The sequence below is a fragment of the Canis lupus genome, chromosome 30 (genome assembly GCF_011100685.1).
Source record: "Canis lupus familiaris isolate Mischka breed German Shepherd chromosome 30, alternate assembly UU_Cfam_GSD_1.0, whole genome shotgun sequence".
Classification (NCBI taxonomy): domain Eukaryota; kingdom Metazoa; phylum Chordata; class Mammalia; order Carnivora; family Canidae; genus Canis; species Canis lupus.
This window is the reverse complement of record NC_049251.1, coordinates 23,999,878-24,024,900: the sequence shown is the minus strand read 5'-3', so window position 1 is coordinate 24,024,900 and position 25,023 is coordinate 23,999,878. Positions and strand designations below refer to the sequence as shown.

Genomic DNA, 25,023 nt, shown 5'->3' with positions numbered 1-25,023 from the left:
TAGTGCACTGACTCTCTTGAAAACAAGAAAAAACCCTCTGATTTTAGCCTTTTCTAACTTCAGTGGTTTAAATTACTGGCCCCCTCCACTCCCACCCCTGGTTGATTTCAGGCTACCAACATAATGTCAATGAATGCAGAATTGGAAAGAGCTCTTCTGCTCGTGAACCTGTATTAGCTTAGCTTAATCCAACACACACTGGCTATATCTTTTTCTTACTTGGTTTCAGTTCTTGAGGAATTTTTTATTGTTTTTTTAATATGTGAGGATGGACTGCTTTTTTAAGTTGTTTTCTTATGGATTCCCCCTTTGTTTTATCAAGTATTAGGGGATATAAATTACATAATCCAGTTTTAATACATTATCTTAACTTTAATGATTTTTTTTATGTTACTGAGATCCTTTCATAAATACTGATATTTAGGCATAATTAACATAGAAACATAAGTCTTATGTAGAAAATGATAATGACATGGACTTGATAACTACATGTTTCTGGGTAGCATTTTTAACTTTACCAGTTAAAATCTGTGAATCATGTTTTACCTCAATTATAAAGATTCAGAAGATCACTCAGATCCTTTGCCAGTGGAAAGTAAACATTATCTTTCCTTAGAAAATTCCTTTGTGTGGGGGACAGAGAAAACATGACTATTTAATAACTCTCCCAGTAGTGTTCCATCCATGCAAATAATTGAGCTTTTATCACATGTCACCAAAACAGCAGTATTTATTGTTTTAAGTTATCAGAAATGGCAGAACACTTAATCTGAACTGTGACTTAAAAAGTTGACTTTTTTGGTGCTGAAAAAGTAGTGGAAGCAGTAACTTTGCAAAGCCAGGTTCATGCTGTGGTTACTCAGTCCACTTAAGTACAATTCAGTAATCCAATGGAAATTCTAGATTGATTCTCAAAATAAAATAAACTACCCCAAAGTTCTTATACTACAACTTATTCATTTTTAATTTCTTTTTGATATTTTCTCTTGTGTGGAGTATATTTTAAACCCCAGTATAGACTAAAAATACTTTTAAAGAATATGGATAATGTATAGTATATTTGATTCCATTATTTAGTCTTGATTTTTAAAAGTTTCATACTAGCAGACTTTATCATCTCTTATACCCTGGCTTCACTCTATTGTCTTTGTTAGTTGCAAAGATAACTTTGTATTCTAGTTTTGGACTCCATTCTTGTCATCACTCTTGAGAGCAGTGCATTCAAGAGTACAGTGAAGTGACTCAGTAATAGTTTAAATTAAATGATCTTTTAATGCTGGGATTTGTGCTAAGCAGTTTATCTGCATTTAAGATAGCCCTTGTCTCTTTTATAAATAAGAGCCCTGAAATTTTAAAAAAGTTAAATAATTACCCAGCTCATCTAGTTAGTCATGGCTAGGAAGTATCAAAATGAAAACCCAGTTCTGTGTTTATTCCTCAATTTATGGCCTTAATTTGTATATGTAGGTCTCAAAGGCAAGTGTGGGAGGAGGAAGAGATGGAGATGATGATGATGATGATGATGAATAATTTACTAAGCCTCTATGGTATTGTAGGCCCTTTGCTAATAACTACACATGGCTTAAATCATAATCCAAACAGCCTTAAGAGAGAGATATTCTGCTTCTCTCCAGTTTTAAAGATGGGGCCCTGAAGCTGAGTTTTCCATTTGGTCAGGGAAAAAAGCTAATAAATGAAGGTAATGGGATTTAAACCAGATAATTTTTTATTCTGGTAAAAAAAAAATGCTTACCATAAAATGTATAACCTTAACTATTTCTAAATGTACAGTTCAGTAGTGTTGAATATATCTATCTTGTGCAGTTTTCAGAACTTAAACTAGATGATTTGATGTAAGAATTTGTGTCCTTAACTGTACAATGATTTGTATATACAGAAAATTTAGTGATGGACACTTAGGCTTCATGCAATACATTAGACAAACCATTATAGTTTCTTTTCTTTTCTTTTTTTGTTTTTAATTGAAAGAGAGAAAGAGCATGTGCCTGTGAGCATGAGAGGGGGTAAGAGGCAGAGGAAGAAGCAGACTCCCTGCTGAGCAGGCAACCCAATGTGGGGCTTGATCCAAGACCTTGAGATCATGACCCAAGCCAAAGGCAGATACCCAACTGACTGAACCACCCAGGCGCTGCCCCTATGGTTTCTTTAAAAAAAAAAAAAAAAAAAAAAAAAAAAAGGTGTTTTGTTTTATAAAAGAGGACAGTTTTCTTTCTTTCTTTTTCTTTTTTTTTTTTTAAAGATTTTATTTATTTATTCATGAGAGACACACAGAGAAAGGCAGAGACACAAGCAGAGGGAGAAGCAGGCTCCATGCAGGGAGCCTGATGTGGGACTCGATCCCAGGTCTCCAGGATCACCCTCTGGGCTGAAGGCAACGCTAAACTGCTGAGCCACTGGGACTGCCCAGGACAGTTTTCTTTAGGAAGAAATTTTGATTTCTGAGGTAATCACTAGTTTTGACTTCTTCTCACGGTGAAGATGGAGAAACCAGGACCAGATTTTCCCCCTTGTTTGAAAAAAAAAAAAAAACAAAACAAAACTAAGGAAACTAGGAAAAAACAGAGAAACCACAGTTTTTAAGACACTAGTCACCAGGTGGTAAAGGACAGTGATCCCTGAGAGGGAGAAACAAATGAGGCAAGACCTATGATTGCTTCAGCTTTCTATCTTGAGAAAATTGCTGTCTACAATGATGATATGGGAGGGAATCTAGATATAGGCCAACTAACTCTCTAGGTTGAGAACATGAAACTGAGAGTTAAGGGGAACTAAAGCAACTAGAGTTCACAGACAGAATATCAGAATGAAGAGTGCTGCATAGAGACAGAATCTCTGGCATCTGTAAAGGATTCCCCTACTGTTTGACAGTTGATCAGTGCATACATGTGAAGAAACTATCTGAGGCCAGAGAAAGAAACAGTGCCCCATGTTCACAGAGAGCAAAAAATAGTGCCTGTTCTCACTGGCTAGACTGAAAAAAATTCATAATTTGTGGAGCAGTGGGGTAGACTAGTCAGATAGGTCTTGTTTCAGTAGTGAGGAATAATTAGCCCTACACCGAGTATTGCTCCAGATCTGCCTAACAAATCATAAATGCAAGACCCAGAAAGATCAAACTATTTCCAAATAACCATACTTTCTCCTGTAACAAAGCCCAAGAATATCTATAAAAATACAAAAAAGCTTAGCACCCAACAAAGTGAAATTTGTCATGTTTGGCATCCATTTGGTGAAAGATTATATTATAGCATGCATTGAAGCAGGAAAACAGCAATCCATAATGAGAGGAATAAGCAATTAATTGGAATCAACCTAGAAGTGACACAAGTTGTAGAATTAACAGACAAGAACATTATTAGTATTATAATCATATTTCATATATTTAAAAAGTTAAGTATAGACGTAGAAAATATAAAACACAAATCTAACTTGTAGAGATGAAAACTATACTGTTTTCAGTGGAAAATACAGTAGATGGCATTAACAACAGATTAGATATTGCAGAATATTAGTGAACTAGGAGATACAGCAGTAGAAGCAAAATGAAAAGAGAAAAAAGAATTTTTAAAAAAGATTATTTACTTATATGAGAAAGAAAGAGCATGAGCAGGGGGAGGAGCAGAGGGAGCAGCAGACTCCCTGCTGTGCAGGGAGCCAGATGCATGGCTTGATCCCAGGACCTTGAGATCATGACCTGAGTGGAAGGCAGATGCTTAACAGACTGAGCCACCCAGCTGCTCCAAGAAAAAAGGATTTTCAGTGACTGTGAAAAACCACTAGTTGACTGTGGGAAAAGTTTGAGTGACCTGGTATAATTTGAGTCCTTCTGGGGAAAGGTGGAGAGAGCTTAAAAATAAAAAAAAAAAAATTGAAGAAATAGTGGTTGAAAAACTGTCCACCCACAGATCCAAGAAGTTCACTGAAATAAAGCTCAAGAAATATGAAGAAGCACTTTGAAATCAAATTGCTCAAAGCCAGTGATAAAGAGGAAAATCTTAAAAGCAAACCAGGGAGGGAAAAGATACATTATATTCAGAGGAGCACAGATAAGGGTGACAGATTTCTTTTCAGAAGGAATACAAGTGAAAAGATGGTGGAGCAACATTTTAAACGTATTTAAAGAAAAAAATACAAACCTGACAGCTTGGAATGCCCAGTGAAAGTATCTTTCAAAAATGAAGACAAAATAAAGACTTTCAGACATACAAAAGCTGGAAGGGTTTTGTTTTGTTTTTTTTTTTTTTTACCAGTAGAAGAAATGTTAGAGGAAGTCATCTAGAAAGAAAATGATACCAAATGGAAATATGGATTCATACAAAGAAATAAAGAACCCTGGAAATGTTAATTAGGGAAGATTTTTTTCTTGTTGTTTAAACATCGTTAAAAGATAATTCTGTTTTAGCCAAAACAGTAACAATATATTGTGAGGTTTAAAGGATATGTATAAGTGAAATATATAATGTCTATAACCTAAAGTCCAGCAGGAGAGGAATGGAAGTATGTTAATGTTAGCTTCTTATACCTGAAGTATTGTTTAACAGTTGAAGGTAGGCTGGGATAAGTTAGCGCCGCCTTCAGCCTAGGGTGTGATCCTGGAGACCCGGGATCGAATCCCACGTTGTGCTCCCGGTGCATGGAGCCTGCTTCTCCCTCTGCCTGTGTCTCTGCCTCTCTCTCTCTCTGTGACTATCATAAAAAAAAAAAAAAAAAAAAAAAAAAAAAATAAGTCCAGGGGTGCCTAGGTGGCTCATTTAAGCATTTGCCTTTGGCTCAGGTCATGATCTCCGGGGTCCTGGGATCAAGCCCTGCTGAGAAGGGAGTCTGCTTCTCCCTCTCCCTCTGCCCTTCCCCCTGCTCATTCTCTCTCAAATAAATAAAATCTTTAAAAAAAAATTAATCCAAAACAAGGAAAAGGGAACAATCCAAATTAATCCAAAGTACAGATGAGTCAAATAGAAATAAATAGCATTGATAGACTTAAACCTAACCATATTAGTAACTACTTTAAATGTAAATGATCTAAATATCCCAATTAAAAGGCAGAGATTATCAGAGTGGATGAAATGCAAGACTGGAGGAGTGCCTGGCTGTCTCATTTGGTAGAACATTTGACTCTTGCTCTCAGGTGAGTTTGACCCCCATGTTGGGTGTAGAGATTACTTAAAAAAAAAAAAAAAAAAGACCCAGTTACATCCTGCCTAGGACAAGCCAAGTATCAAGACACAAATGGGTTAAAAGAATGGGAAAAGACACACTATGCTAGCTCCCCAAATAGAGGGTAATGGCCATATTAATATCAAAATAGATTTTAGGATATAGAATATTACAAAGAATAAAGAATATCATTTGATAATGATAAAGGATGAATTAACCCAAAAGGCATGATAGTCATTAACATCTTTGTGTGTAATAACAGCTTCAAAAATTACTGAAGCAAAGAACTGCAAGGAGAAATAGAAAAAATCACAGATTTTACTAGCCCTCTTTCAATAATAGAACAGGTAGATAGAAAATCAGTAAGGATATAAAGACTTAAACAACCCCAGCAACCACCTTGACCTAGTTGACACTGTTTTTCTAATGAACATTTGAGTTTTATTTATTTATTTATTTATTTATTTATTTATTTATTTATTTATTTTAGATTTAGTTTATTTGAGAGAGAGAGAACATGAGAGTATGATCAGGGGAAGGGGAGAAGTAGGTTCCTGTGCTGAACAGGGAGTCTAATGCAGGGCTCAATCCCAGGACCCCAGGATCATGACCTGAGCTGAAGGCAGACCCTTAACCAACTGAGCCACCCAGATGTACTGACCTCGTTGTCATTTATAGAATACGCGATAAGAGCAGAGTTGACGTTTCTAGAACATTCACTCTTAATAGCAGAATACACATTCTTTTCAATTGCCCATGAAATATTTGCAAAGCTAGATCATATTCTATTATAAAATAATTGTTTCTGAGTTTAAAAAAGCAACGTTTCTGGCTATAGTGGGATTAAATTAGAATTCAGTAACAGAGGTAATTGAAAAATCCTTGGTATTTGGAAAGTAGCAGACTTCTAAAAGGACATGGATCAAAAAGGATATCAGAAAATATGTTGAATAGAACAAAAATGGTAACATAGCAAAATCTGTGGGATGCTGCTAATGCTGTATTAAGGAGACATTTATAGCACTAAACATTTGAATTAGAGAAGAAACAAAGTCTTAAATCAGTGGCATTACCTTATGAAACAAAGTCAAAAAAGAAAATAATGAGTTCAAAGTGAAAATTAACAAATAGAAAAAATAATAAGGGAAAAATAAAACAAAAGTTTTTTTTTTTATTTTTTTTAGAAGATCAATAAAATCAGTAAATCTCTAGCCACCCTGATCAAGAATGAAAGAGACAAATTATAGATTACCAATATCAGGAATGAATCTATATTCAAAAGATATAAGAAAATATAATAAGGGCGTATTGTGAATAACTTTACCTCTATAACAATTTAGGTGAAATGGGAAATTCTTACCAAACCTCATTCAAGAAGCAGATAACCTGCTTAGCACTCTATCTATATATGAAATTGAAATTGTAGCTAAATCTCATTTCAAAAAGAGAACTCTTGGCCAGGATGGCTTTACTGGTGAATTCTACCAAACATTTAAGGAGGAACTAATACCAATTCTATATAAGTGTTTCCAGAAAATTGAAAAAAAGGTATTCTTTTCCAACTTCTCTTTTACTCTAATATCAAATCTTGGCAAAGGTAGTACAAATAAGGAAACCTACAGACCAACTTCCCTTGTGACTGTAAAAGATGATACAACGTGACCAAGTGGGGTTTATTTCAGTAATGCATAGTTGGTTTAATGTTAGAAAATCAGTCAATTTAATTCATCATATTAAACTAAAAGGAAAAATGTATATAATTAACTCACTGGGTGTGGAAAGATAAGGTGACAAAAGGCAGCATCTGTTCCTGGTAGTTTTTTTTTTGTTTTTTTTTAAAGTCCTGGTAGTTTTTATCAACAAAGTATTCATGAAAAATTTAATCTGATAAAAGACATCAAATATAAACCTGTGGTTAAAATTTCAAACTTTTATGTGTGGTTGAAATTCCCTTTATGGTAAGTTAAAAAAAAAAAACTGTATGTAAACTAAAATACATTAGTGAGACAATTGTTTTCATATATATTTATAGATATTTGAATAATCATGGAATCATATTAGAACTGGAGTGGAAAGTCAGGATGATACTAATTCAAACTGTTTATTTTTTATAGGTCAGTATGGAAATCCTTTAAATAAATACATTAGACATTATGAAGGATTATCTTATGATGTGGATTCATTACACCAAAAACACCAGCGTGCCAAAAGAGCAGTTTCACATGAGGACCAGTTTTTGCGTCTAAATTTTCATGCTCATGGAAGGTGAGTAAATTTATTGATGTGTCTGAAGTTTTCCTATATTTAATCTCAGTTAAAAAGAAGAAATTTTATACCATTAATTTTCCTTCTCTAATGGAAAAGCCCCCATTTGGAAATTCAGCCTGCACTAGAATTTGGTATATATGCAAAAAAAAAAAAAAGGTTTTCTTTTAAAATGCATTATCCTTTTTATATTAAGGAAACAGTCAACCTTAAGTCTTTTTAAATTTATGAATAGAGCCCTCTTTGTATTAGAGGATATATCTTTTTCTTTTTTTAAAGATTTATTTATATTAGTGAGAGAAAACAGGGAGAGGGAGATAGAATCTCAAGCAGACTCTGCATTGAGCATGGAGTGGGACTCAGGGCTTGATATTATGATCCTGAGATCACGACTTGAGCTGAAACCAAGAGTTGGATGCTCAACTGATGGTGCCACTCAGGTGCCCCTAAAGAAGATTCTTTGTTCATAATTTCATGTGTTTTATGGGTTGATATATTTGTCTAATGGGGCCAACAGTGAAGGTAGCTGGTTTTATGTCATTAAGACATTTAATTTCTCATTAACCTAGTTTTTTGTTTTTTAAATTTTATTTATTTAGTTTTATTTTTTATTTTTTATTTTTTATTTTTTTTTAAATTTTTATTTATTTATGATAGTCACGCAGAGAGAGAGAGAGAGAGAGAGAGAGAGGGGCAGAGACACAGGCAGAGGGAGAAGCAGGCTCCATGTACCGGGAGCCTGATGTGGGATTCAATCCCGGGTCTCCAGGATCGCGCCCTGGGCCAAAGGCAGGCGCCAAACTGCTGCGCCACCCAGGGATCCCCTATTTATTTAGTTTTAGAGCAAAAGCACAGGATTTGTGTGGGGGATGGGGGGGAATTGGTGGTGGTGAGGGGGAGAGGCAGAGACTGAATCTTTTTTTTTTTATTTTTAAAGATTTTATTTATTTATTCATGAGAGTCACAGAGAGAGAGAGAGAGAGAGAGAGAGAGAGAGAGAGAGGCAGAGACACAGGCAGAAAGAGAAGCAGGCTCCATGCAGGGAGCCCGACTGCGGGACTCGATCCCGGGTCTCCAGGATCACACCCTAGGCTGAAGGCGGCGCTAAACCGCTGAGCCACCGGGGCTGCCCCAGAGACTGAATCTTAAGCAGGCTCCATGCCCAGTGTGAAGCCCAAAATTAGGCTTGATCTCAGGACTGAAATCATGACTTGAGCTGAAATCAAGTGTTGGATGCTTAACTGATTGAGCCACCCAGGTGCCCCTAACTCAGTTTTACCAACTCTAAAATGATAGTTTGTGGACAGATTACCTACTATACTAATTATTTCTCAGACAGAATTGTTAAGGGATAAAGAACAGGGAGCCAAGAAAGAAGGGTAAAAATCACATCTATTTAGTGCTTTATATGCATTTTCTTATTGAATCCTCTCAAAACCCAAATAAGATAAATACTATTTTATATCTAAGGAAACTAAGGCTCTCAGAAAAGTTAGATAATTTCTTTAAAGTTACACAGCATAAATTTGAGCCAGATCTGGCTGACTTTAAACCCCATATTTTTTTTCTTTCTGTGGGTTAGAGGTACTTACATACAAAATCTTGGAGTATTCTTTGTTAGACTCTGCCTTGCTTGTGTAATTAGTAAATCTATTCCTTTTGTGCCTTTTCTACTGCTGTAGTCCTGATTTATTGTTCAGTTCCGAATAGATTTCTCAGCTTCTACTCCATTTAACATTAAAGCTATCCTATGGACTTCTACAAGATGACTCTTCCCTTAAATGATTCCTTTTTCATGTCATCTTATTGCTCTAAAGTCTTCAATTAATGACTATAAGCCAGATTTCTTAAGTTGGCTTTCAGGATTCTCTCAAAATTAATTTGTTTATTGTTCTAAACTTTATTCTGTTTCCCAACATTAAGTGTCTTTTTCATCCAGAATGATCTGATTGCTGAGTATACTATGAACAGTTTGTTTTCTGGGTCATTTAACTTAAATCTTGGTTCAAGTTCTGCGTCTTTAAAGATTTACTTATACCTTCCTGGGAACCTTTGAATTGGTCAGATGTACCATTGGCATTTGATTTGTTCTTTCTTCCTTTTCATGTGTGTGTTTCTTGTTTATTTTTCTATAACTTTTTTTTTTTGTTCATCACAAGAAAGCATCATGGTTACTATTTAGTAATGTTTATTATTTATATTTATGCTTAAGTACAGATGTACAGATGCTTAAGGAAGATATTAATGGGGCACCTGAGTGGCTCAGTGGTTGAGTGTCTGCCTTTGGCACAGGGAGTGATTCTGGGGTCCAGGATTGAGTCCCACATCTGGCTCCCCTCAGGAAGCCTGCTTCTTCAGAACTCTCCCTATGTCTCTGCCTCTCTATGTCTCTGAAGAATGAATAAAATCTTAAAAAAAAAGATATTAATAGATGAAAAATCAGATTATAAGAAATGCTATGGGGTAGCCTGGGTAGCTCAGCGGTTTAGTGCCACCTTCAGCCTGGGGTGTGATCCTGGAGACCCGGGATCGAGTCCCGTGTCGGGCTCCCTGCATGGAGCCTGCTTCTCCTTCTGCCTGTGTCTCTGCCTCTCTCTCTCTGTGTCTCTCATGAGTAGATAGATAAGACCTTTAAAAAAAAAAAAAAAGAAATGCTATGAAACTTAGAGTACTTCATGCATGGAAATAAATATTATTTAAATTATTTTCAAAAAAATTATTTTCCATATTAAAAAGTAATGAGCATTGTAGAAAAAAAGTACTTTTAAGTTATAAAATCTCTTACTTTGATTCGAAAGAGGTAAAAAGATTCATTTTAGGGTCTGTTTTTCTATATAAAAATTTTAGTGGCAGCAATTCATGTAAATTTTTCTGACCCTCAACTCAGATATTTTTAAATTACCCATTCTTTATTAGTACCATGAAATAATAAGCAATCATTAAACCTTCCTAAGTTTTTAGTGACCACCTCAAAATAAATTTAATACTGTATTCCAAATACAGCGTAAATACCAAAAGGAAAGGTTGAGATTCTAGCTGCCTTTGGTTTGGATACCACATTTCTATTGTATTATTAGATTTTTATTTGATCTATCACATAATTCATATTGAGCTTGTGGCAAAACTTAAGTTCCCAGCCCCTCTCCCCCTTTGGTGTGTTTATATGTGTGAGTGAGAGTGAGCATGTGAGTGCATGCTGTTGTTTATTCAACCAAAAAACTTATTTATTGACTGCTAGTTAATGGTTATCTAGTTTAGGCTATGGGTGGTAGAAACATAAACATAGATCTTATAGGGACAGCAAAATATGCATTATTCATTTTATAAGAGGAAAATGTGGTATGGTGCTTTATAGATAAAATGCTATAGATAATCAGATGAGGGAGAGCTTTCTTTTTACTTCTCTCAACAAGGGACCTGGAGCCAGGAGAGCTCATGTTGTGTGTAAGTGGTCATCTTAGGTACTTTTAACAGAAATCTGTTTAATCAATTATTCATACATATATATATTTATATAAATATACATATATATTATTGTCTCAGTGATTATACTTGTATATTCATGCTGTCTCAGAATTTGTGCCCTAAAATGTGGTCATTTTAATTGTGTTGTAACATATGTTAGTTAAAAAATGTAATGATCTGATAGTTTTATTTCTGTTTCCTTGCAAAGGTCTACAAAATTACCTGGGTGGTATAGTTAACAGATTTCCTACCAAGTCTCTCCTTATACAGAATGTTAGTTTTAGTACTCTACAACGCCTCTTAAACAGGATTTGTATTGATATACAAATTATGGGTTATTGAGTTAAAAACAATTTGTAATACAAACAAGAAGAAAAGTGATTATGGTAAAACAGCAATGTGTTGATTGGAAGACCAGGCTTTATTGTGAATATGGTTTTGGGTTGACTTTGGGCTACAGTTAGCTGTAAAATGTGTGCTGCCCATGTGCGTTATGGCTAGACTTGTTATCTAGTTTTCATCTTTTAAAAAATAATCAAGTAGAGTTTGTTTCTCCTGATTATATGGTAAAGCTTAACGCCTTAGAATCAGATTGCTATATTTTAATAAATTATAGAATATAATAAATACTGTGCAGTTAATTTAGAAAAGAGGAAAATACTTGAAAAGGTTTCTGCTTAAACATTTATGACTTGGATTTCTGAATACTACTAGTACAGTCTCTGAGGTTTTTTTTGTATTTTTTTTTTAAGATTTTATTTATTCATTCACTCATGATAGACACACAGAGAGAGAGAGAGAGAGGCAGAGACAGAGACAGAGACAGAGGCAGAGGGAGAAGCAGGCTCCATGCAGGGAGTCCAATGTGGGACTCGATCCCAGGACTCCAGGATCACTCCCTGCCGGCCAAAGAAAGGCAGGCGCTAAACTGCTGAGCCACCCAGGGATCCCTGTGTGTGTATTAAAGTCATTCTTTGTGCTGTTTGTTTTATGCTTAAGTTATATGAGCAAATTTCTTTCAAACTGGCTTCTAAGTTTTATAAATAAGGAAGGGTGTATCACATCCCAAGTTTACAGATACTAATGTTAAATGAAGAAATGTTGAGATTCTTTAAGCCCAAAGTCCACTCTTAAGAATTCCACAAAAAACCACTGCTCTTGAAATAGAATTTAAAGTTGTTTGGAAATAAAAATCATGTGAGGCAGTGCTACAGGAAAGATTGTTAAGGAAATATAAGTATCTTGAAGCAAACTTCAGTAATATTCGTTGGGATATTAAAATATTTTGATAATAAATGGCTAGGGTGAAAGGTACCTCTTAGCTTCACTGAGAAATTAGGAATTAGTTTTCTTGATTTCAGAAATTGCTTTACTTGGATAAGTTCTGATAAATGGGATGCTTGAGTGATATATACTCAGAGCATTGCTTCCTCCTCTAAGCTCACTTAGCAATATGTGTATCAATTATAGCATTTATTACATTTTATTTTGGCTTTGTTTACATGCATATGTACTTTGTTTCCTGGTAACTTGAAAGGCAAAGTCTTAAGTTGTATTCACCTTTTTCATATAAATGGTGGTCATTTAAGTTATTTGAGTAAATGAATGAATGAAGCATTGTGAAGGGAGCGCACAACATTTATAAGCATAAGTATGCTTATAGGGGAAGGTATGTGACTAATACTTTTGTTTAGGTCTGGCCCTTCCAGAGAGTTTAATTAGAAAAAGTAAAGTATCAGTTGCTTATGGCATTATGTAACTTGATGGATAATAAAATACACTAAATATTAAGAAACAGATTTTTTTCTTAAATATTGTGCAGTCTGGAATATCTCACCCTTTTGAGCAGTTGTTCCTAATCAGTAAGTAGCAGGCAGATTTATTGTATTGTGGGGTACAGGGTTTTTAAAATACTTGTGGAAAATTTGTTCTTTATCAGTCCTCATGTTCATGCGAAAGTGTTTGATGTGTCAGCGGCTGTCTGTTGTTATTCCCTTCCTTTATTCTTTGATAATATGAAATGACATGTGGTATCCTACCATCCCTGGCCTCATGGTCTTGTGTTTTAGGCTTTATGTTACCAGTTCACTACAGTTTCATTAGGAATTTTGCTAATGTGATTTTCATAAAATGTAAATTTTATATTGTTTAAGTCTGGGTTTTATCTAATATGTTGAAATATTTCTATAGTCCTATATTGATATAGATGAACATTGAGAATAAATAAGTATCTCTTGGACTTACCCAAGAATGCCAAGATTGTTTAGTAGTGATTTTTAGTATAGTTCACAGTGAGATTCTAAAGTTGTATACATCTTTTTAATTTATGCCTTTTGTTTCAACTATCATTGAAGAGAAGCACAACTTCAATAAATTTTCTGAAATACTTCTTCATAGTGGTATTTAAAAAAAATAAGTAGAAGGAATATCTGAGAACTCTGATATAATAAAGTTGATCTTTTTCTAGGAAGTATGCATATACTGTTATATTGAATCATGTTTCTTCGTGTTGTGTATATACATATTTTTGAACCTTTTCCTTCTTGTTTTCCAAATTATGGACTGTCATCTTTATTTTCTGGTCTTCTCATCACTTTGCTAACTTTATAGTCTTTCATAGATTTGATGGTTCACGTCTACCAACTTTGCATTTGAGTGGAAAGCCACTTTCTTTACCTAGAAACTTGTGATTTTATAGGGAGGATAATAAATGTATTGAAACAGTCATAAACTAGCTAGAGAAAGAGAATTACCACAGGTAATTAAGTGACAGAATAGAGTTCTCTACTAATTTCACATGTGTGATTTAGAGATTTCTTTTCTTTTTTTTTTTTTAAGATTTATTTATTTATTTATTCATGATAGAGAGAAAGAGGCAGAGACACAGGAGGAAGGAGAAGCAGGCTCCATGCCGGAGCCCGATGTGGGACTCGATCCTGGGACTCCAGGATAGCGCCCTGGGCCAAAGGCAGGCGCTAAACCGCTGAGCCGCCCAGGGATCCCCAGTGATTTAGAGATTTCTTATGAGCCTTAGTTTCCTCAGTAAAACCTTGAATTTTGGACATGATAATTTTTAGGCCCTTTCCTGCTTTAAAATTCTATAAAATGTATTAGTAACACTCCAGTAACTAAATTTTAAATAGTCAAAACATTATATAGTCAATATTAAACTACTTTTTCTGCTTCTGTATATAATTATTTGGGTACATAATAAATAAAAAATTGTTTCTATCAACATGTGATTTGTACATAGTATAGAAAGATACCGGATTTTTTTCTTAAGTGCTATATAATGTTTTGGAGAACTTACATGTTTCTTTCTTCTGATTTGACAAGATAATTTTTCCTGTAGCCTTATTAATAGTATGTATCTTTTAAAAACAAATGGTCAGACATTTGATTTGACATTTTCTTTCGCAGTTTGGAATTTAAGTTCTCCCTACTGCTCAAATATGAGGGTATCAAGACTGTGGCCCAAGGAATCTGTAAAAGACATAAATATTCCCTTTGTTGGATCCTGACTGGATTTGGGTTAGTCTGGAAATATCTTGGGTTAAATGAGTGAGGTTGTAGAAAGCTAGGACGCTTTTAACTCTGTAGACAAACCAGCACACTTTGAGGAGCAGAGATAAGAATCCAAGGAGAACAAAGAGATGTCAGCTCATAAAGAAGAACAAGAGAATAAATTTGAATTTTGTAAAAATGTTATTAATGTATGAGTAAGAACAGAATTTTGAAAAATGCTGACTTGGCACTGAAATCCTTTCCAGCAAAATTTGAGCAGGTTTGAGCAAAACTTTATAAAGGAAAGGGTGTTTATTTAGTGCCTACTTTATGTCAGTACAGTGTTCTTTAGCATATATTATTAAACTATATTTCACACTGCTTTTTGTTTCAGCCATGGATTTTCTAGGAGGTAATATTCTTTATTCTTGCCTGTTTTCTCTTTACACAGAAATTAAAAGCCTGACTTTTTTTTTTAAAGCCTAGCAAATATGTTTTTTAAAAAAAATCTGAAGGGACACTGGCTATTTGAATTACTTCTTGAATCATAAAAACAAGAGCTGAGTTGTGTTCATGTTAATTTTGTATTTAGGAAGCTAAATTGAGAGTTGATGATTGCTCAGAGTTTAGCTTCTTAGATATGATTTCAATCTGAAATACCATTTTGATTTTACATGTTTTTAAGCACTAAACTAGGCTTTATGTGGTAGAGCTAGAATGAGTGTAAAAAAAAACAAAAACAAAAAAAAGCAACCCCCAAAACCTGAGCTTCCTCCTCATTTGAAAAGGGAATGAAAGTAAGACATAAAAGTACTTTTCTGGGAGGGAATGTGGTAGGGCATGTGACTCTTAATCTCAGGGTTATGAGTTCAAGCCCCAGCCTGGGCATTGGGGCCTACTTAAAATAAAAATAAAATGAAAAAAATTCAAACTTACTCTATTTTTAACTCTTTTGATACCTCATCACCTCTAAACATTCATCAAAAACAAGCTTTTGTTGTCAGAGTTTCTAGAGTTGATGATCTAAACAGTAAATGTCAGAAATTATGTATATTTTAGTAGTAGAAAAGCCCATCAATCATTTCCTCAATTGGAAATTGTATTTCATATTAAAATATTGCATGTGTGGTTGGGTCGTTTAGGAGATAAGTACTCCAGCTTAGATTTAATTTGGATTCATAGCCATCCTTGGTTTTTTGTTTTTTTTTTCCTCTGTTCTACAAGTGATTTTAAGTCCCATGTAAGTTGTGATGTTTCTTAAAAGTATAGCAAGGATTTTACATAACTTAAGGTTATTTAAATGCTTATCCTATCTCATGATACTTGAAAATTCTTTATATAACTACTAAATGAGTATGTTTAGTTTATTGATTTTATGCTTGTTTGGATTGTTTTATTAAGCATCAGTGAAGTCTTGTATAGTTGTATGCTACTTTAAAACTGGTGACTGTGTTTAAAAATTCTTTGGTAATCATATAATTTCTTTTTGAAAAGCTTCTAAACACTGAGATGCCTCACTTGGTTGTATCATACCCTCTTTTCTAACTTCTTTAAAGACTTTGCTGCTTTGGGTTGCCAATTTTGAGAGGGAGGTTGACGAATATTTTTAATACTTGTACATAGGGATAAAATCAAGCTGTTCATCTGTGTATGTCTTGAAATCTTAAATTATAACCACTTCAAACTAGTTCTAAAACAGTCTACTGGGAGAATAATGCTGAATCAACAAATCAAATATAAACCAGAAATTTAGCATATCTAGAATCTTAGATATGTTGGCATGGGACAAATAGTTGTGTAATGTAGCAGTATTTTTTCTTTTTAACCCTAAACCACTGAATTCAGTTGAATGGAATTTTGATTTCTGGATTGAATGAACAAATACACTGCATTTCTTTTGTTTGAGCTTATTTGAGCTACAAGAGATGTTTCTGTAGTTTTAATATGCAGTAATTACCAAGTCCACTTTCATATTTTAAGCACCTAATGTATTTCAGGCACTTTAGTAGTCACTAGAAATAGAGTTACTGAACAAGACAAAGTCCTTGTTAGTGAGGAGTTTATGGATTCATGAGACAAGCAGGTATTAGATTAGGAGTAATAGCTGTGGCAAATATCAAGAAAGGAATATTCAGAAGATTGCTATGGGAGCTTTGGGGGATGCCATCTTGTCTGGAGGTCAGGGAAGGCCACTCTTAGGAGATGACATTTAAACTGATCCTGAAAGGATGACAGAAGAGAGGAGTTGGTTAGCCAAAGAAGGGGAAGAAATGTGTTCTAGACAGAGGAAGCAGCATGTGCAAAGATATTTAGGTGAGATGTGGCATGTTTATTGGAGTTGAAGAAATTTTGGTATATGAGTAGTGCTTAAAATGTGAGGGAGAATGGTTCCAAATGAGGCTGTAGATGTAAGAAAGAGCCAGATCTTTGAGAGTTTATGTAAGTCATGGTAACAATTTTTTACTTAGCCTTGAAAGGTTTTTAATAAGTAACTGTATAATGTTTAAAAGTTCAGTCTAGCTGCAAATGAATAGTTTGGAGAGAATTAAATGCATGAGGCTGTTTAGGAGACTGTTGCACTAGTCCTTATGGGAAGTAGTAGCCTGGATTAAGTTGGTATTAAAGGTGATGAAGGAGAGTGAATAGATTTAAGAGATTTTTTTTTTTTTTAAGATTTTATTTATTTGAGAGAGAGCAAGCATGAGAGAGGGTAGGATCAGAAGGAGAAACAGACTCCCTGCCCAGCAGGGAGCCCATTGTGGGGCTCTATCCCAGGACTTCAGGATTATGACCCCAAGGCAGACACCCAGCTGACTGAGCCACCCAGGCACCCTGATTTAAGAGATATTTTAAAGATAGAATTTATTGGACTTGGTTGATTACGTAGTGAGGTATAAAAAGAGTCAAAAGAGGGCTATTTTCTGGTTTGAGCAGCTGAGTAGCTACTGGGTCTACTTATTGAGATAGGGAATATTGGAACAGGTGTAAATTTGAGGAGGAATCAAACTTTAGTTTTGGACATGGTCTGTGAAATTCTCGATGAAGGCCTAGGAGAGAACTCTGCTAAATGCCAACAATTTAAAGTTAGGTAGAGGAGGGGGATGCAAAGCCTGAAGAGTTTTAAGAAAAGTAGAAGAAAGGATGCCTGGGTGGCTTGGTGGTTGAGCATCTACCTTTGGCTCAGGCCATGATCCTGCATCAGGGATCGAGTCCTGCATCAGGCTCGATGCAGGAGCCTGTTTCTCCCTCTGCCTATGTCTCTGCCTCTCTTTCTGTGTCTCTCATGAATAAATAAATAAAATCTTTTTTTTTTTTTTTTTAAAGTAGAAAACCTGAGAGTGTGGTATCCTGGAAGCCAAGGAAAACAATGTTTCAAGGAGGGGAGTGTTCAGTTGCTGCTTCTTGCTTTTCTTATGCTGAACATTAGCAATATTCCTAATCTATGTTACTTTTCTTTGAATTTTTGATGACCTTGCTGGATCTAATTGTGCAGGATAGTCCAGATTTGGATACATTATACTTACATATAAATAGGGTAACAACATAACTTTTTTTTTTTTTTGGTGTGAATTTCTAGTGATTCATGAAAATAGCCAGTATATTTTTAGGCATTTTGGTTACAAGAGCATATTGGGCAATATCTTTGACCAACCATCTCTACTAATCCTGTGGTGATTGATTACAAGGACCCAGTTATGTTTTAAGTATAACATGGCTAATTTTTACTTGTGTATGAAGCACAAACACATTATTTAACTTAATTATTTGTGTGCATCTCTTAAATCTTAAATTATAATCACTTTGTATTAGTTAGGTTCCAAAACTGTCATTTCTGGGAGAGTGATGCTGAACCAACAAATCATATATGAACACAAAGTCTAGCATATCAGGAAGCTTAGAAATGATGGTATGGGACAAATAGTTGTGTTACAAGCAGTATTCATTGTTTGTTGTTTTGTTTTGTTTTGTTTTGTTTTGGTCCATAGTAAAACTGTTCTGACTCCCAAAATCTTCTTACATTTCAGTTTTGCAAATAGCTTACTCCTGCGTATCAAATGAGTGAGCCTTTCACATTCTAAATCTTGAGAGACTTTAAAGGTCACTTTGTCCAATGCTTTATTGAAAATTTCGGGATCCCTGGGTGGCGCAGCGGTTTAGCGCCTGCCTTTGGCCCAGGGCACGATCCTGGAGACCCGGGATCGAATCCCACATCAGGCTCCCGGTGCATGGAGCCTGCTTCTCCCCCTGCCTATGTCTCTGCCTCTCTCTCTGTCTCTCTCTCTGTGACTATCATAAATAAATAAAAAATTAAAAAAAAAAAAAAAAGAAAATTTTGCTATCATATGTGGTTTTTTCTTCTTTCTTTTTACTAACTATATGGTGATGAGATGATGGTTTTTTTTTTTTTTTTAAGATTTACTTATTTGAGAGAAAGAGAGAGTGTGTGTGAGTTCAGCAGGGAGAAGCAGAGAGAGATGGAGAGAAAATCTCAAGTAGACTTCCTGATGAATATGGAGCTCAGCAAGCTTGATCCTGTGACCCTGAGATCATGACCTGATCTGAAATCAAGAGTCAGAGGCTCAACTGACTGAGCCATCTTCCTAATTTCTTGTCACTTCATCAACCAGTTAATCATAGGTTATTAGTATTAAGTCTAGAAAAAGAAGTTCTTATTTGTGTTCTTTTTCTCCTGGAAGTTGAGATAATCAGTGGGGCAAATCAAAAAGCTGTCAGGTATTTTGCAGTAGCAGAGCAGCAGTACTTCTGCTTCATCGGAAACTTTATCTTAAGTGGGAGGAAGACTTAGGATAAGAAGAGAGTACAGTACTCACCTACAGGGAAGGAAACATGAGCTACTTGAATAGCCACAGTTGGATTCGTGAAACCTGGAAGTGGAGATTGGAGAGGAGAAGTTTAGATCCTTAGGCCTCCCTGGATCTGAATAGTTAACAGGGATTAGAAGATTAATAGTCTCCCAGGATCTGAATATTCACTCTAAATGTGAATGAGAGTGAAATAATGGAGATCATAGGGAAGAGATGATGATTGGTTTTATCTTTAAAAAAGAGAGATCTGAGGGGCATCTGGGTGGGGCAGTTGGTTAAGCCTCCTACTCTTGGTTTTAGTCCAGGTGGTGATCTCAGGGTTGTGAGATCGAGTCCTCTGTCCAGTTTAGGCTCATTGCAGAGTCCACTTGAGATTCTCTCTGCCTCTCCCTCTGCCCCTCCTACTTGTACACACTCTCCCTCTAAAATAAATAAATAAATCTTTTAGAGAGAGTTTGGAAATAGATTGAATGCAGAGGGGCAAATTTCCTTCCTCACTTCCCCCCAGAAATGGAATAGGGAATATTGTAGTTTGAAGGGATATAATCATAGAGATGGTTTAGTGTGTTTGCCACCTGAAGAATAGCCTGCTTGCTGCCCAGACAAGTCTTCATTAATTTTGTTTTGGAGTCCCTTCTTCTCTGTATGAAATTCTACTCTTCTACCTTATTTTCCACTCTCCTCCCCTATTTTTAATTTGTTATTTATTGATTTTGAGGTAAAATTGGTATATTACATTATATAAGTTTTAGGTGTACAACATTATGATTTGTATTTGTATGTACTAGAAGTAATCACTACCCTCAGTCTAGTTATTGCCCATCACCATACAGTTGATCCCTTTAACCCATTTTGCCCACTTCCCAACCCCTTTTCCTCTGGTAACCACCAGTCTGTTCTCTGTATCTATGAGTTTGCTTTTGTTTTGTTTGTTTTGTTGTGTTTTTTAGATTCCACATATAAGTGAAATCATGTGTTGTCTTTCTCTGTTTGACTTATTTCACTTAACACAATACCATCAAGTTCCATCCATGCTGCTGAAGATAACAAGATCTCTTCCTTTTTTATAGCCAAGTAGTATTCCAGTGCATAGATACACCACATCATCTGTATCCATTCATCTATCAGTGGACACTTAGGTTGTTTCTATATCTTGGCTATTGTGAGTAATACTTAAGTGAACAGAGACACAGGCAGAGGGAGAAGCAGGCTCCATGCAGGGAACCTGATGTGGGACTCAATCCCGGGTCTCCAGGATCACACCCTGGGCTGCAGGCGGCACTAAACCACTGCGCCACTGGGGCTGCCCTATTTTTATCTCTTTATCATCTCATTTGCATTTGAGATTTTAAAAGATGGCTTATTTGCAGAGACTGATACTACATTAAGACTAATACTGCACTCTGTATTAGCTTGACTTTTTAATTCACATGTTTGAGATGCATTTGTGGTGTGGTAGGAAGAGCAACATGCAGCAACCAAATACTGAAGTTCTAGTCCTAATTCTGGTCTTGTGACCCTGAGTCATACCCTTTGATAAAAATATTCCTCATAACTCCTTTGCAGTTACTGTGAGGATAAGATGTATGACATATGTAAAAGTGCTGTGAATATCATAAACCTATATACATTTAGGAAGGGTGTTATAATCCCATTATTATCATCACAAATCACTATCTCAATTGGTTCTCTTGGGGCTTTTATCACTAAGGGATATCTTTGGCCACACAATTTTATTTTATACTCCAGGTCTTTCGAATACAGTGATTTTTGAAATTTACTTATCTATCTATATTTTGGTAAAATAACTTGTAACTTACTATTTAAACCATTTTTAAGTGAACAATTCAGTGGCATCGAGTACATTCATAGTGTTGTGCAGCTACTGCCACTGTCCTTTTTTTGAGCTTTTTCATCTTTTCAAACAGAAATTCTTTACCCATTAAACAATAATTCCCCATTTCTGCCCTCCTACCAGTTCCTGATAATCTCTATTCTACCTTCAATTTCCATAAATTTACCTATTTCTAGGTACCTCATATGAGTGGTGTCATGCCATAGTATGCCTTTTGTGTCTGACTTAGCAAAGTGTTTTCAGGGTTCATCCATGTTGTAGCACGTATCAGAGTTTCATTCATTTTTAAAGCTGAATAATCCATTCTATATGTATCCCACTCATACATACATTTTTAAAATCCACCTATTGGTGGACATTTGGGATGTTTCCATCTTTTTCTATTGTGAATAATGCTGCTATAAACGTTGGTGTACAAGAATCTGTTTGAGTCCCTGACTGTAATTCCTTTGGGTATATAAACCTAGATGTAGAATTGCTGGGTCATATGGTAATTCTCCGTTTAACTTTTGATGAACCATCAAACTTTTTCCAGAATACAATGATTTTTATAAGGCAGTGTTCACTATATTTTTTCTGACCTTTGAACCAAAAGTTTAAACAATTAAAAAACCAGATTGTTTTTTATTCAGGGCTTGTTGAGAAACTGGGAAGATTGAATGTGGTTAGCTAATTACTATTATTTTATAATATGTTATCCAACAGGAATGTTGCAAAGAAGTTATAATTCATAGAAATATTAAAATAGCATAAAGATATGTATTAAACAGATAGTAGAATTAAAATTAAGAAATTGGAATTTAGTGACTTAAGAATAAATTATATCCATGTCTGATTATTCATCTATCAGTTGATCTATTTCATAGATTGTGACAGACTTTAATTCAGTCTGGCTTCTTTCTACCATTTACCTGCCTTTCAGGCTATTGCTCCATTCCCTCTTCTGTTCTTACATGTTTTAGATGCAAATTAATATTGATATTAATAAAAGCAGTACATTTGGGGGGTATGATTGAAATTTGATTTTTTTTTATTTTAAAATTTTATTATCTATACTGCTACTTGATTGTGCATGGATAATTAAGAACTGATTTTATCTATGGGTTAGTCCAATTTAAATCAATGCAGAGAATAACATTTTGTACACGTGAGGTGATTTTCTTAGGCTGTCAGTATCAGGGTTGGAAGAGACCTACTTCAAGTGTTCTTAAATTCTCTCTGTTATAACTTCCCTCCTAGGGTTCCTATGTGCTTAAACATTTTAAGTGACATAAAACTATTTTGGGGACATAGATTGTTCTTATACTGAGCTAAAATGTCTTTTGGAAGTTTATTCCCTGCCCTTTTTTGCATATAGAATATACTCTTGCTTATACTTATACTCTTGCTCTTATAATATTGCCGAATTAAAAATCTTGAATGATAAATATATTGAACTCTTGGATATTTAGTGTTTCAGTTTAACAAAGATACTTTTTTAAAAGATTTTATTTATTTATTCAGGAGAGGTAGAGAAGCAGAGACATAGGCAGAGGAGAAGCAGGCTCCATACAGGGAGCCTGAGGTGGGACTCCATCTCAGGACCCCAGGATCATGCCCCAAGCTAAAGGCAGGCACTTAACCACTGAGCCACTCAGGCATCCCAAAGATGCTTTTTTTCAGATGCTCTTTGTACAGTGAGTTAGAAGCATATAATGATAAGTTAATGATTTTTCAAAATATTGTGATCTTTGAAAAAATAGTGTATTTTTTTATACCTGCATAAATGATTAAGAATTTCCTATCAGTTAGCAAAAGAAATTTTATAACAGACAGATGTGCAGTAAGAATTCAGGCAGGATTCCTGTTTCTTCGGGGTAGCCTATTTTTAACTTTGTAGAGTTCCCATTTAGAAGATGTGTTTGACTTTTTGATTACTTGGGGTAGGAGATGGAAACCTTAAGGCTTAGAGGATGCCTTTCCTACCTTAGAGTCCTTGTCACAGGACCTGGGAAGCTTTAGGAGTTTTGGTGAGTGTTTTAGGCAAGTGGGAAATGAGTATAGCTTCAAAATAAAAGAGTGCCAAGATTGATACGAAATTAAGGAAAATAAAAAATAGAAAAAGTTGAAAAAGGCATATAACTTTCTAAAGTTAATGAGTATACCTTGTTGACCCTTACATACTAAAAAATGAGTTTTTCTTTTTTTTTTGTTTTTCTTTAAAATCAATTTTAAAAGTATAATTTATATATTGTTTTTAGTATATATGCTGCTGAAGTGAGCAAAGTATAATTTACATAAAATAAAATATACAGTTGGCCCTTGAACAATGTGGGAGTTAGTGGCACCAACCCTTCAATGCAGTCAAAAATTCATGTACAACTTTTGACTCCCCCAAAACTCAATTACTGATAGTTGCTGTTGACTGGAAGGCTTATCAATCTATACAACAGTTGATGAACACATACTTTGTATGTCTTATATATTATTTATTTTATTCTCAAAGTAAGCTAGAGAAAAAATGTTAAGAAAACAGTACTGTACTATATTTATGGGGAAAAAAATCCAAGGGTGAGTGGACTCATGCATTTCAACTCCATGTTTTTCAAAGGTCAACTGTAGGGCCACCTTGGTGGTTCACTTGGTGAAGCTTCTTCCTTCAGCTCAGGTCATGACCTCAGAGTCTTGGGATGCTCAGCAGAGTCTGCCTCTCCCTTGCCCTCTGCCATTCCCCCTGCTTATGCTTGCGCATTCTCTCTCTCTCTCAAATAAATAAATAAAATCTTAAAAAACACAAAAAAGAAACAAAAAACAAAGGTCAACTATACTCATTTCAAGTTTGTAGTGTGAGTCAAGTTTTGACACATGTATGTATTTGTGTAACTGCCATTCAAATCAAGATAATAGAACATGTCCATCATAGCCAAAAGTTCCTTCATCCCTCTTTGCTCTTAGTCTCTCTTCACCCCAGGCAACCACCCGTCTGCTTTCTGTCACTGTAGATAGGTTTTTGCCTATTCTAGAATTACATATATATTCTTTTGAGTCTTCACAGAAGTGCATATTTTTAGTAATTTGACATTTTTTTTATTGCTGAGTAGTTTTCCATTGTATGAATAAGCCACAATCTTTTTATTTTTTTTTACTTGTTGATAGACATTTAGGTTATTTCCAGTTTTTTATATTATGAATAAAACTGCTATGGACATTTGTGTTCAATTTATTTTTGTGGACTTAACTTTTTATATTTTCATTTCTCTTGGGGTAGAATTGTGGGTCGTAGGGTTTTCATATGTTTAATATTAGTAAAACTGTCCGTTTTCCAAAGTGATTGCTCCATTTTGTACTTCTTCCAGCAGTGTGTGAGAATTCAAGTTATTCCACATGCTACTAACATTTGAAAGTTGCTAACTGAACACTTTGGTTCAGATTCATTGAGAAATTGTGCTATTTGCAGACTTTTATGACAATTATAAAAGAGATGATATACTTTTAAGAGTTTAGTAATGATAGCTAATTAGTTACCATTTATTTGCAACTCCTGTGTGCCAGGTGTTGTGTTATTGAGTTTACATGGATTATAAGCTGTCACCCTTAAAAGAGTTTTAAGGGATAGAATGTATTATCTTTATTTAACAGATAGGAATCCTGGGCTAGTAGATTTTAGTCACAAGATTTGATTTGTAGTTTGATTTAAATCCTAGATTCTATATTTAATTTTACCTCAATATTTTGGTCTTTCTCTTTCCTTTATAGAAGACAGTTGAGAATGAGTATGATTTGGGCTAATGTCATGGTCTTTGGCTTCTCAAATTAAATTAAGGAAGGTTTAATGATAATTAGAAGAATTAGAAGCCCTAGGGAAAAAATATAGGAGTTGAAGGTTTGTGTGTGTATGTGTATGTAAAAGAGCAAGCATGTTTGCTTTCCAAGAAGAGTCATTAATATCAGTGG

General features: G+C 34.9%; 1 protein-coding gene across 1 annotated transcript in view; it reads left to right on the top strand.

Annotated features, from left to right (window-relative positions):
* Nucleotides 1–25,023, top strand: part of ADAM10 (ADAM metallopeptidase domain 10) — a 128,312-nt gene that overhangs the window by 27,039 nt on the left and 76,250 nt on the right. The window contains exon 2 of the mRNA XM_038580540.1: nt 7,290–7,440. Coding sequence (XP_038436468.1) covers nt 7,290–7,440 — 151 coding nt within the window. The remainder of the gene's footprint in view (nt 1–7,289; nt 7,441–25,023) is intronic.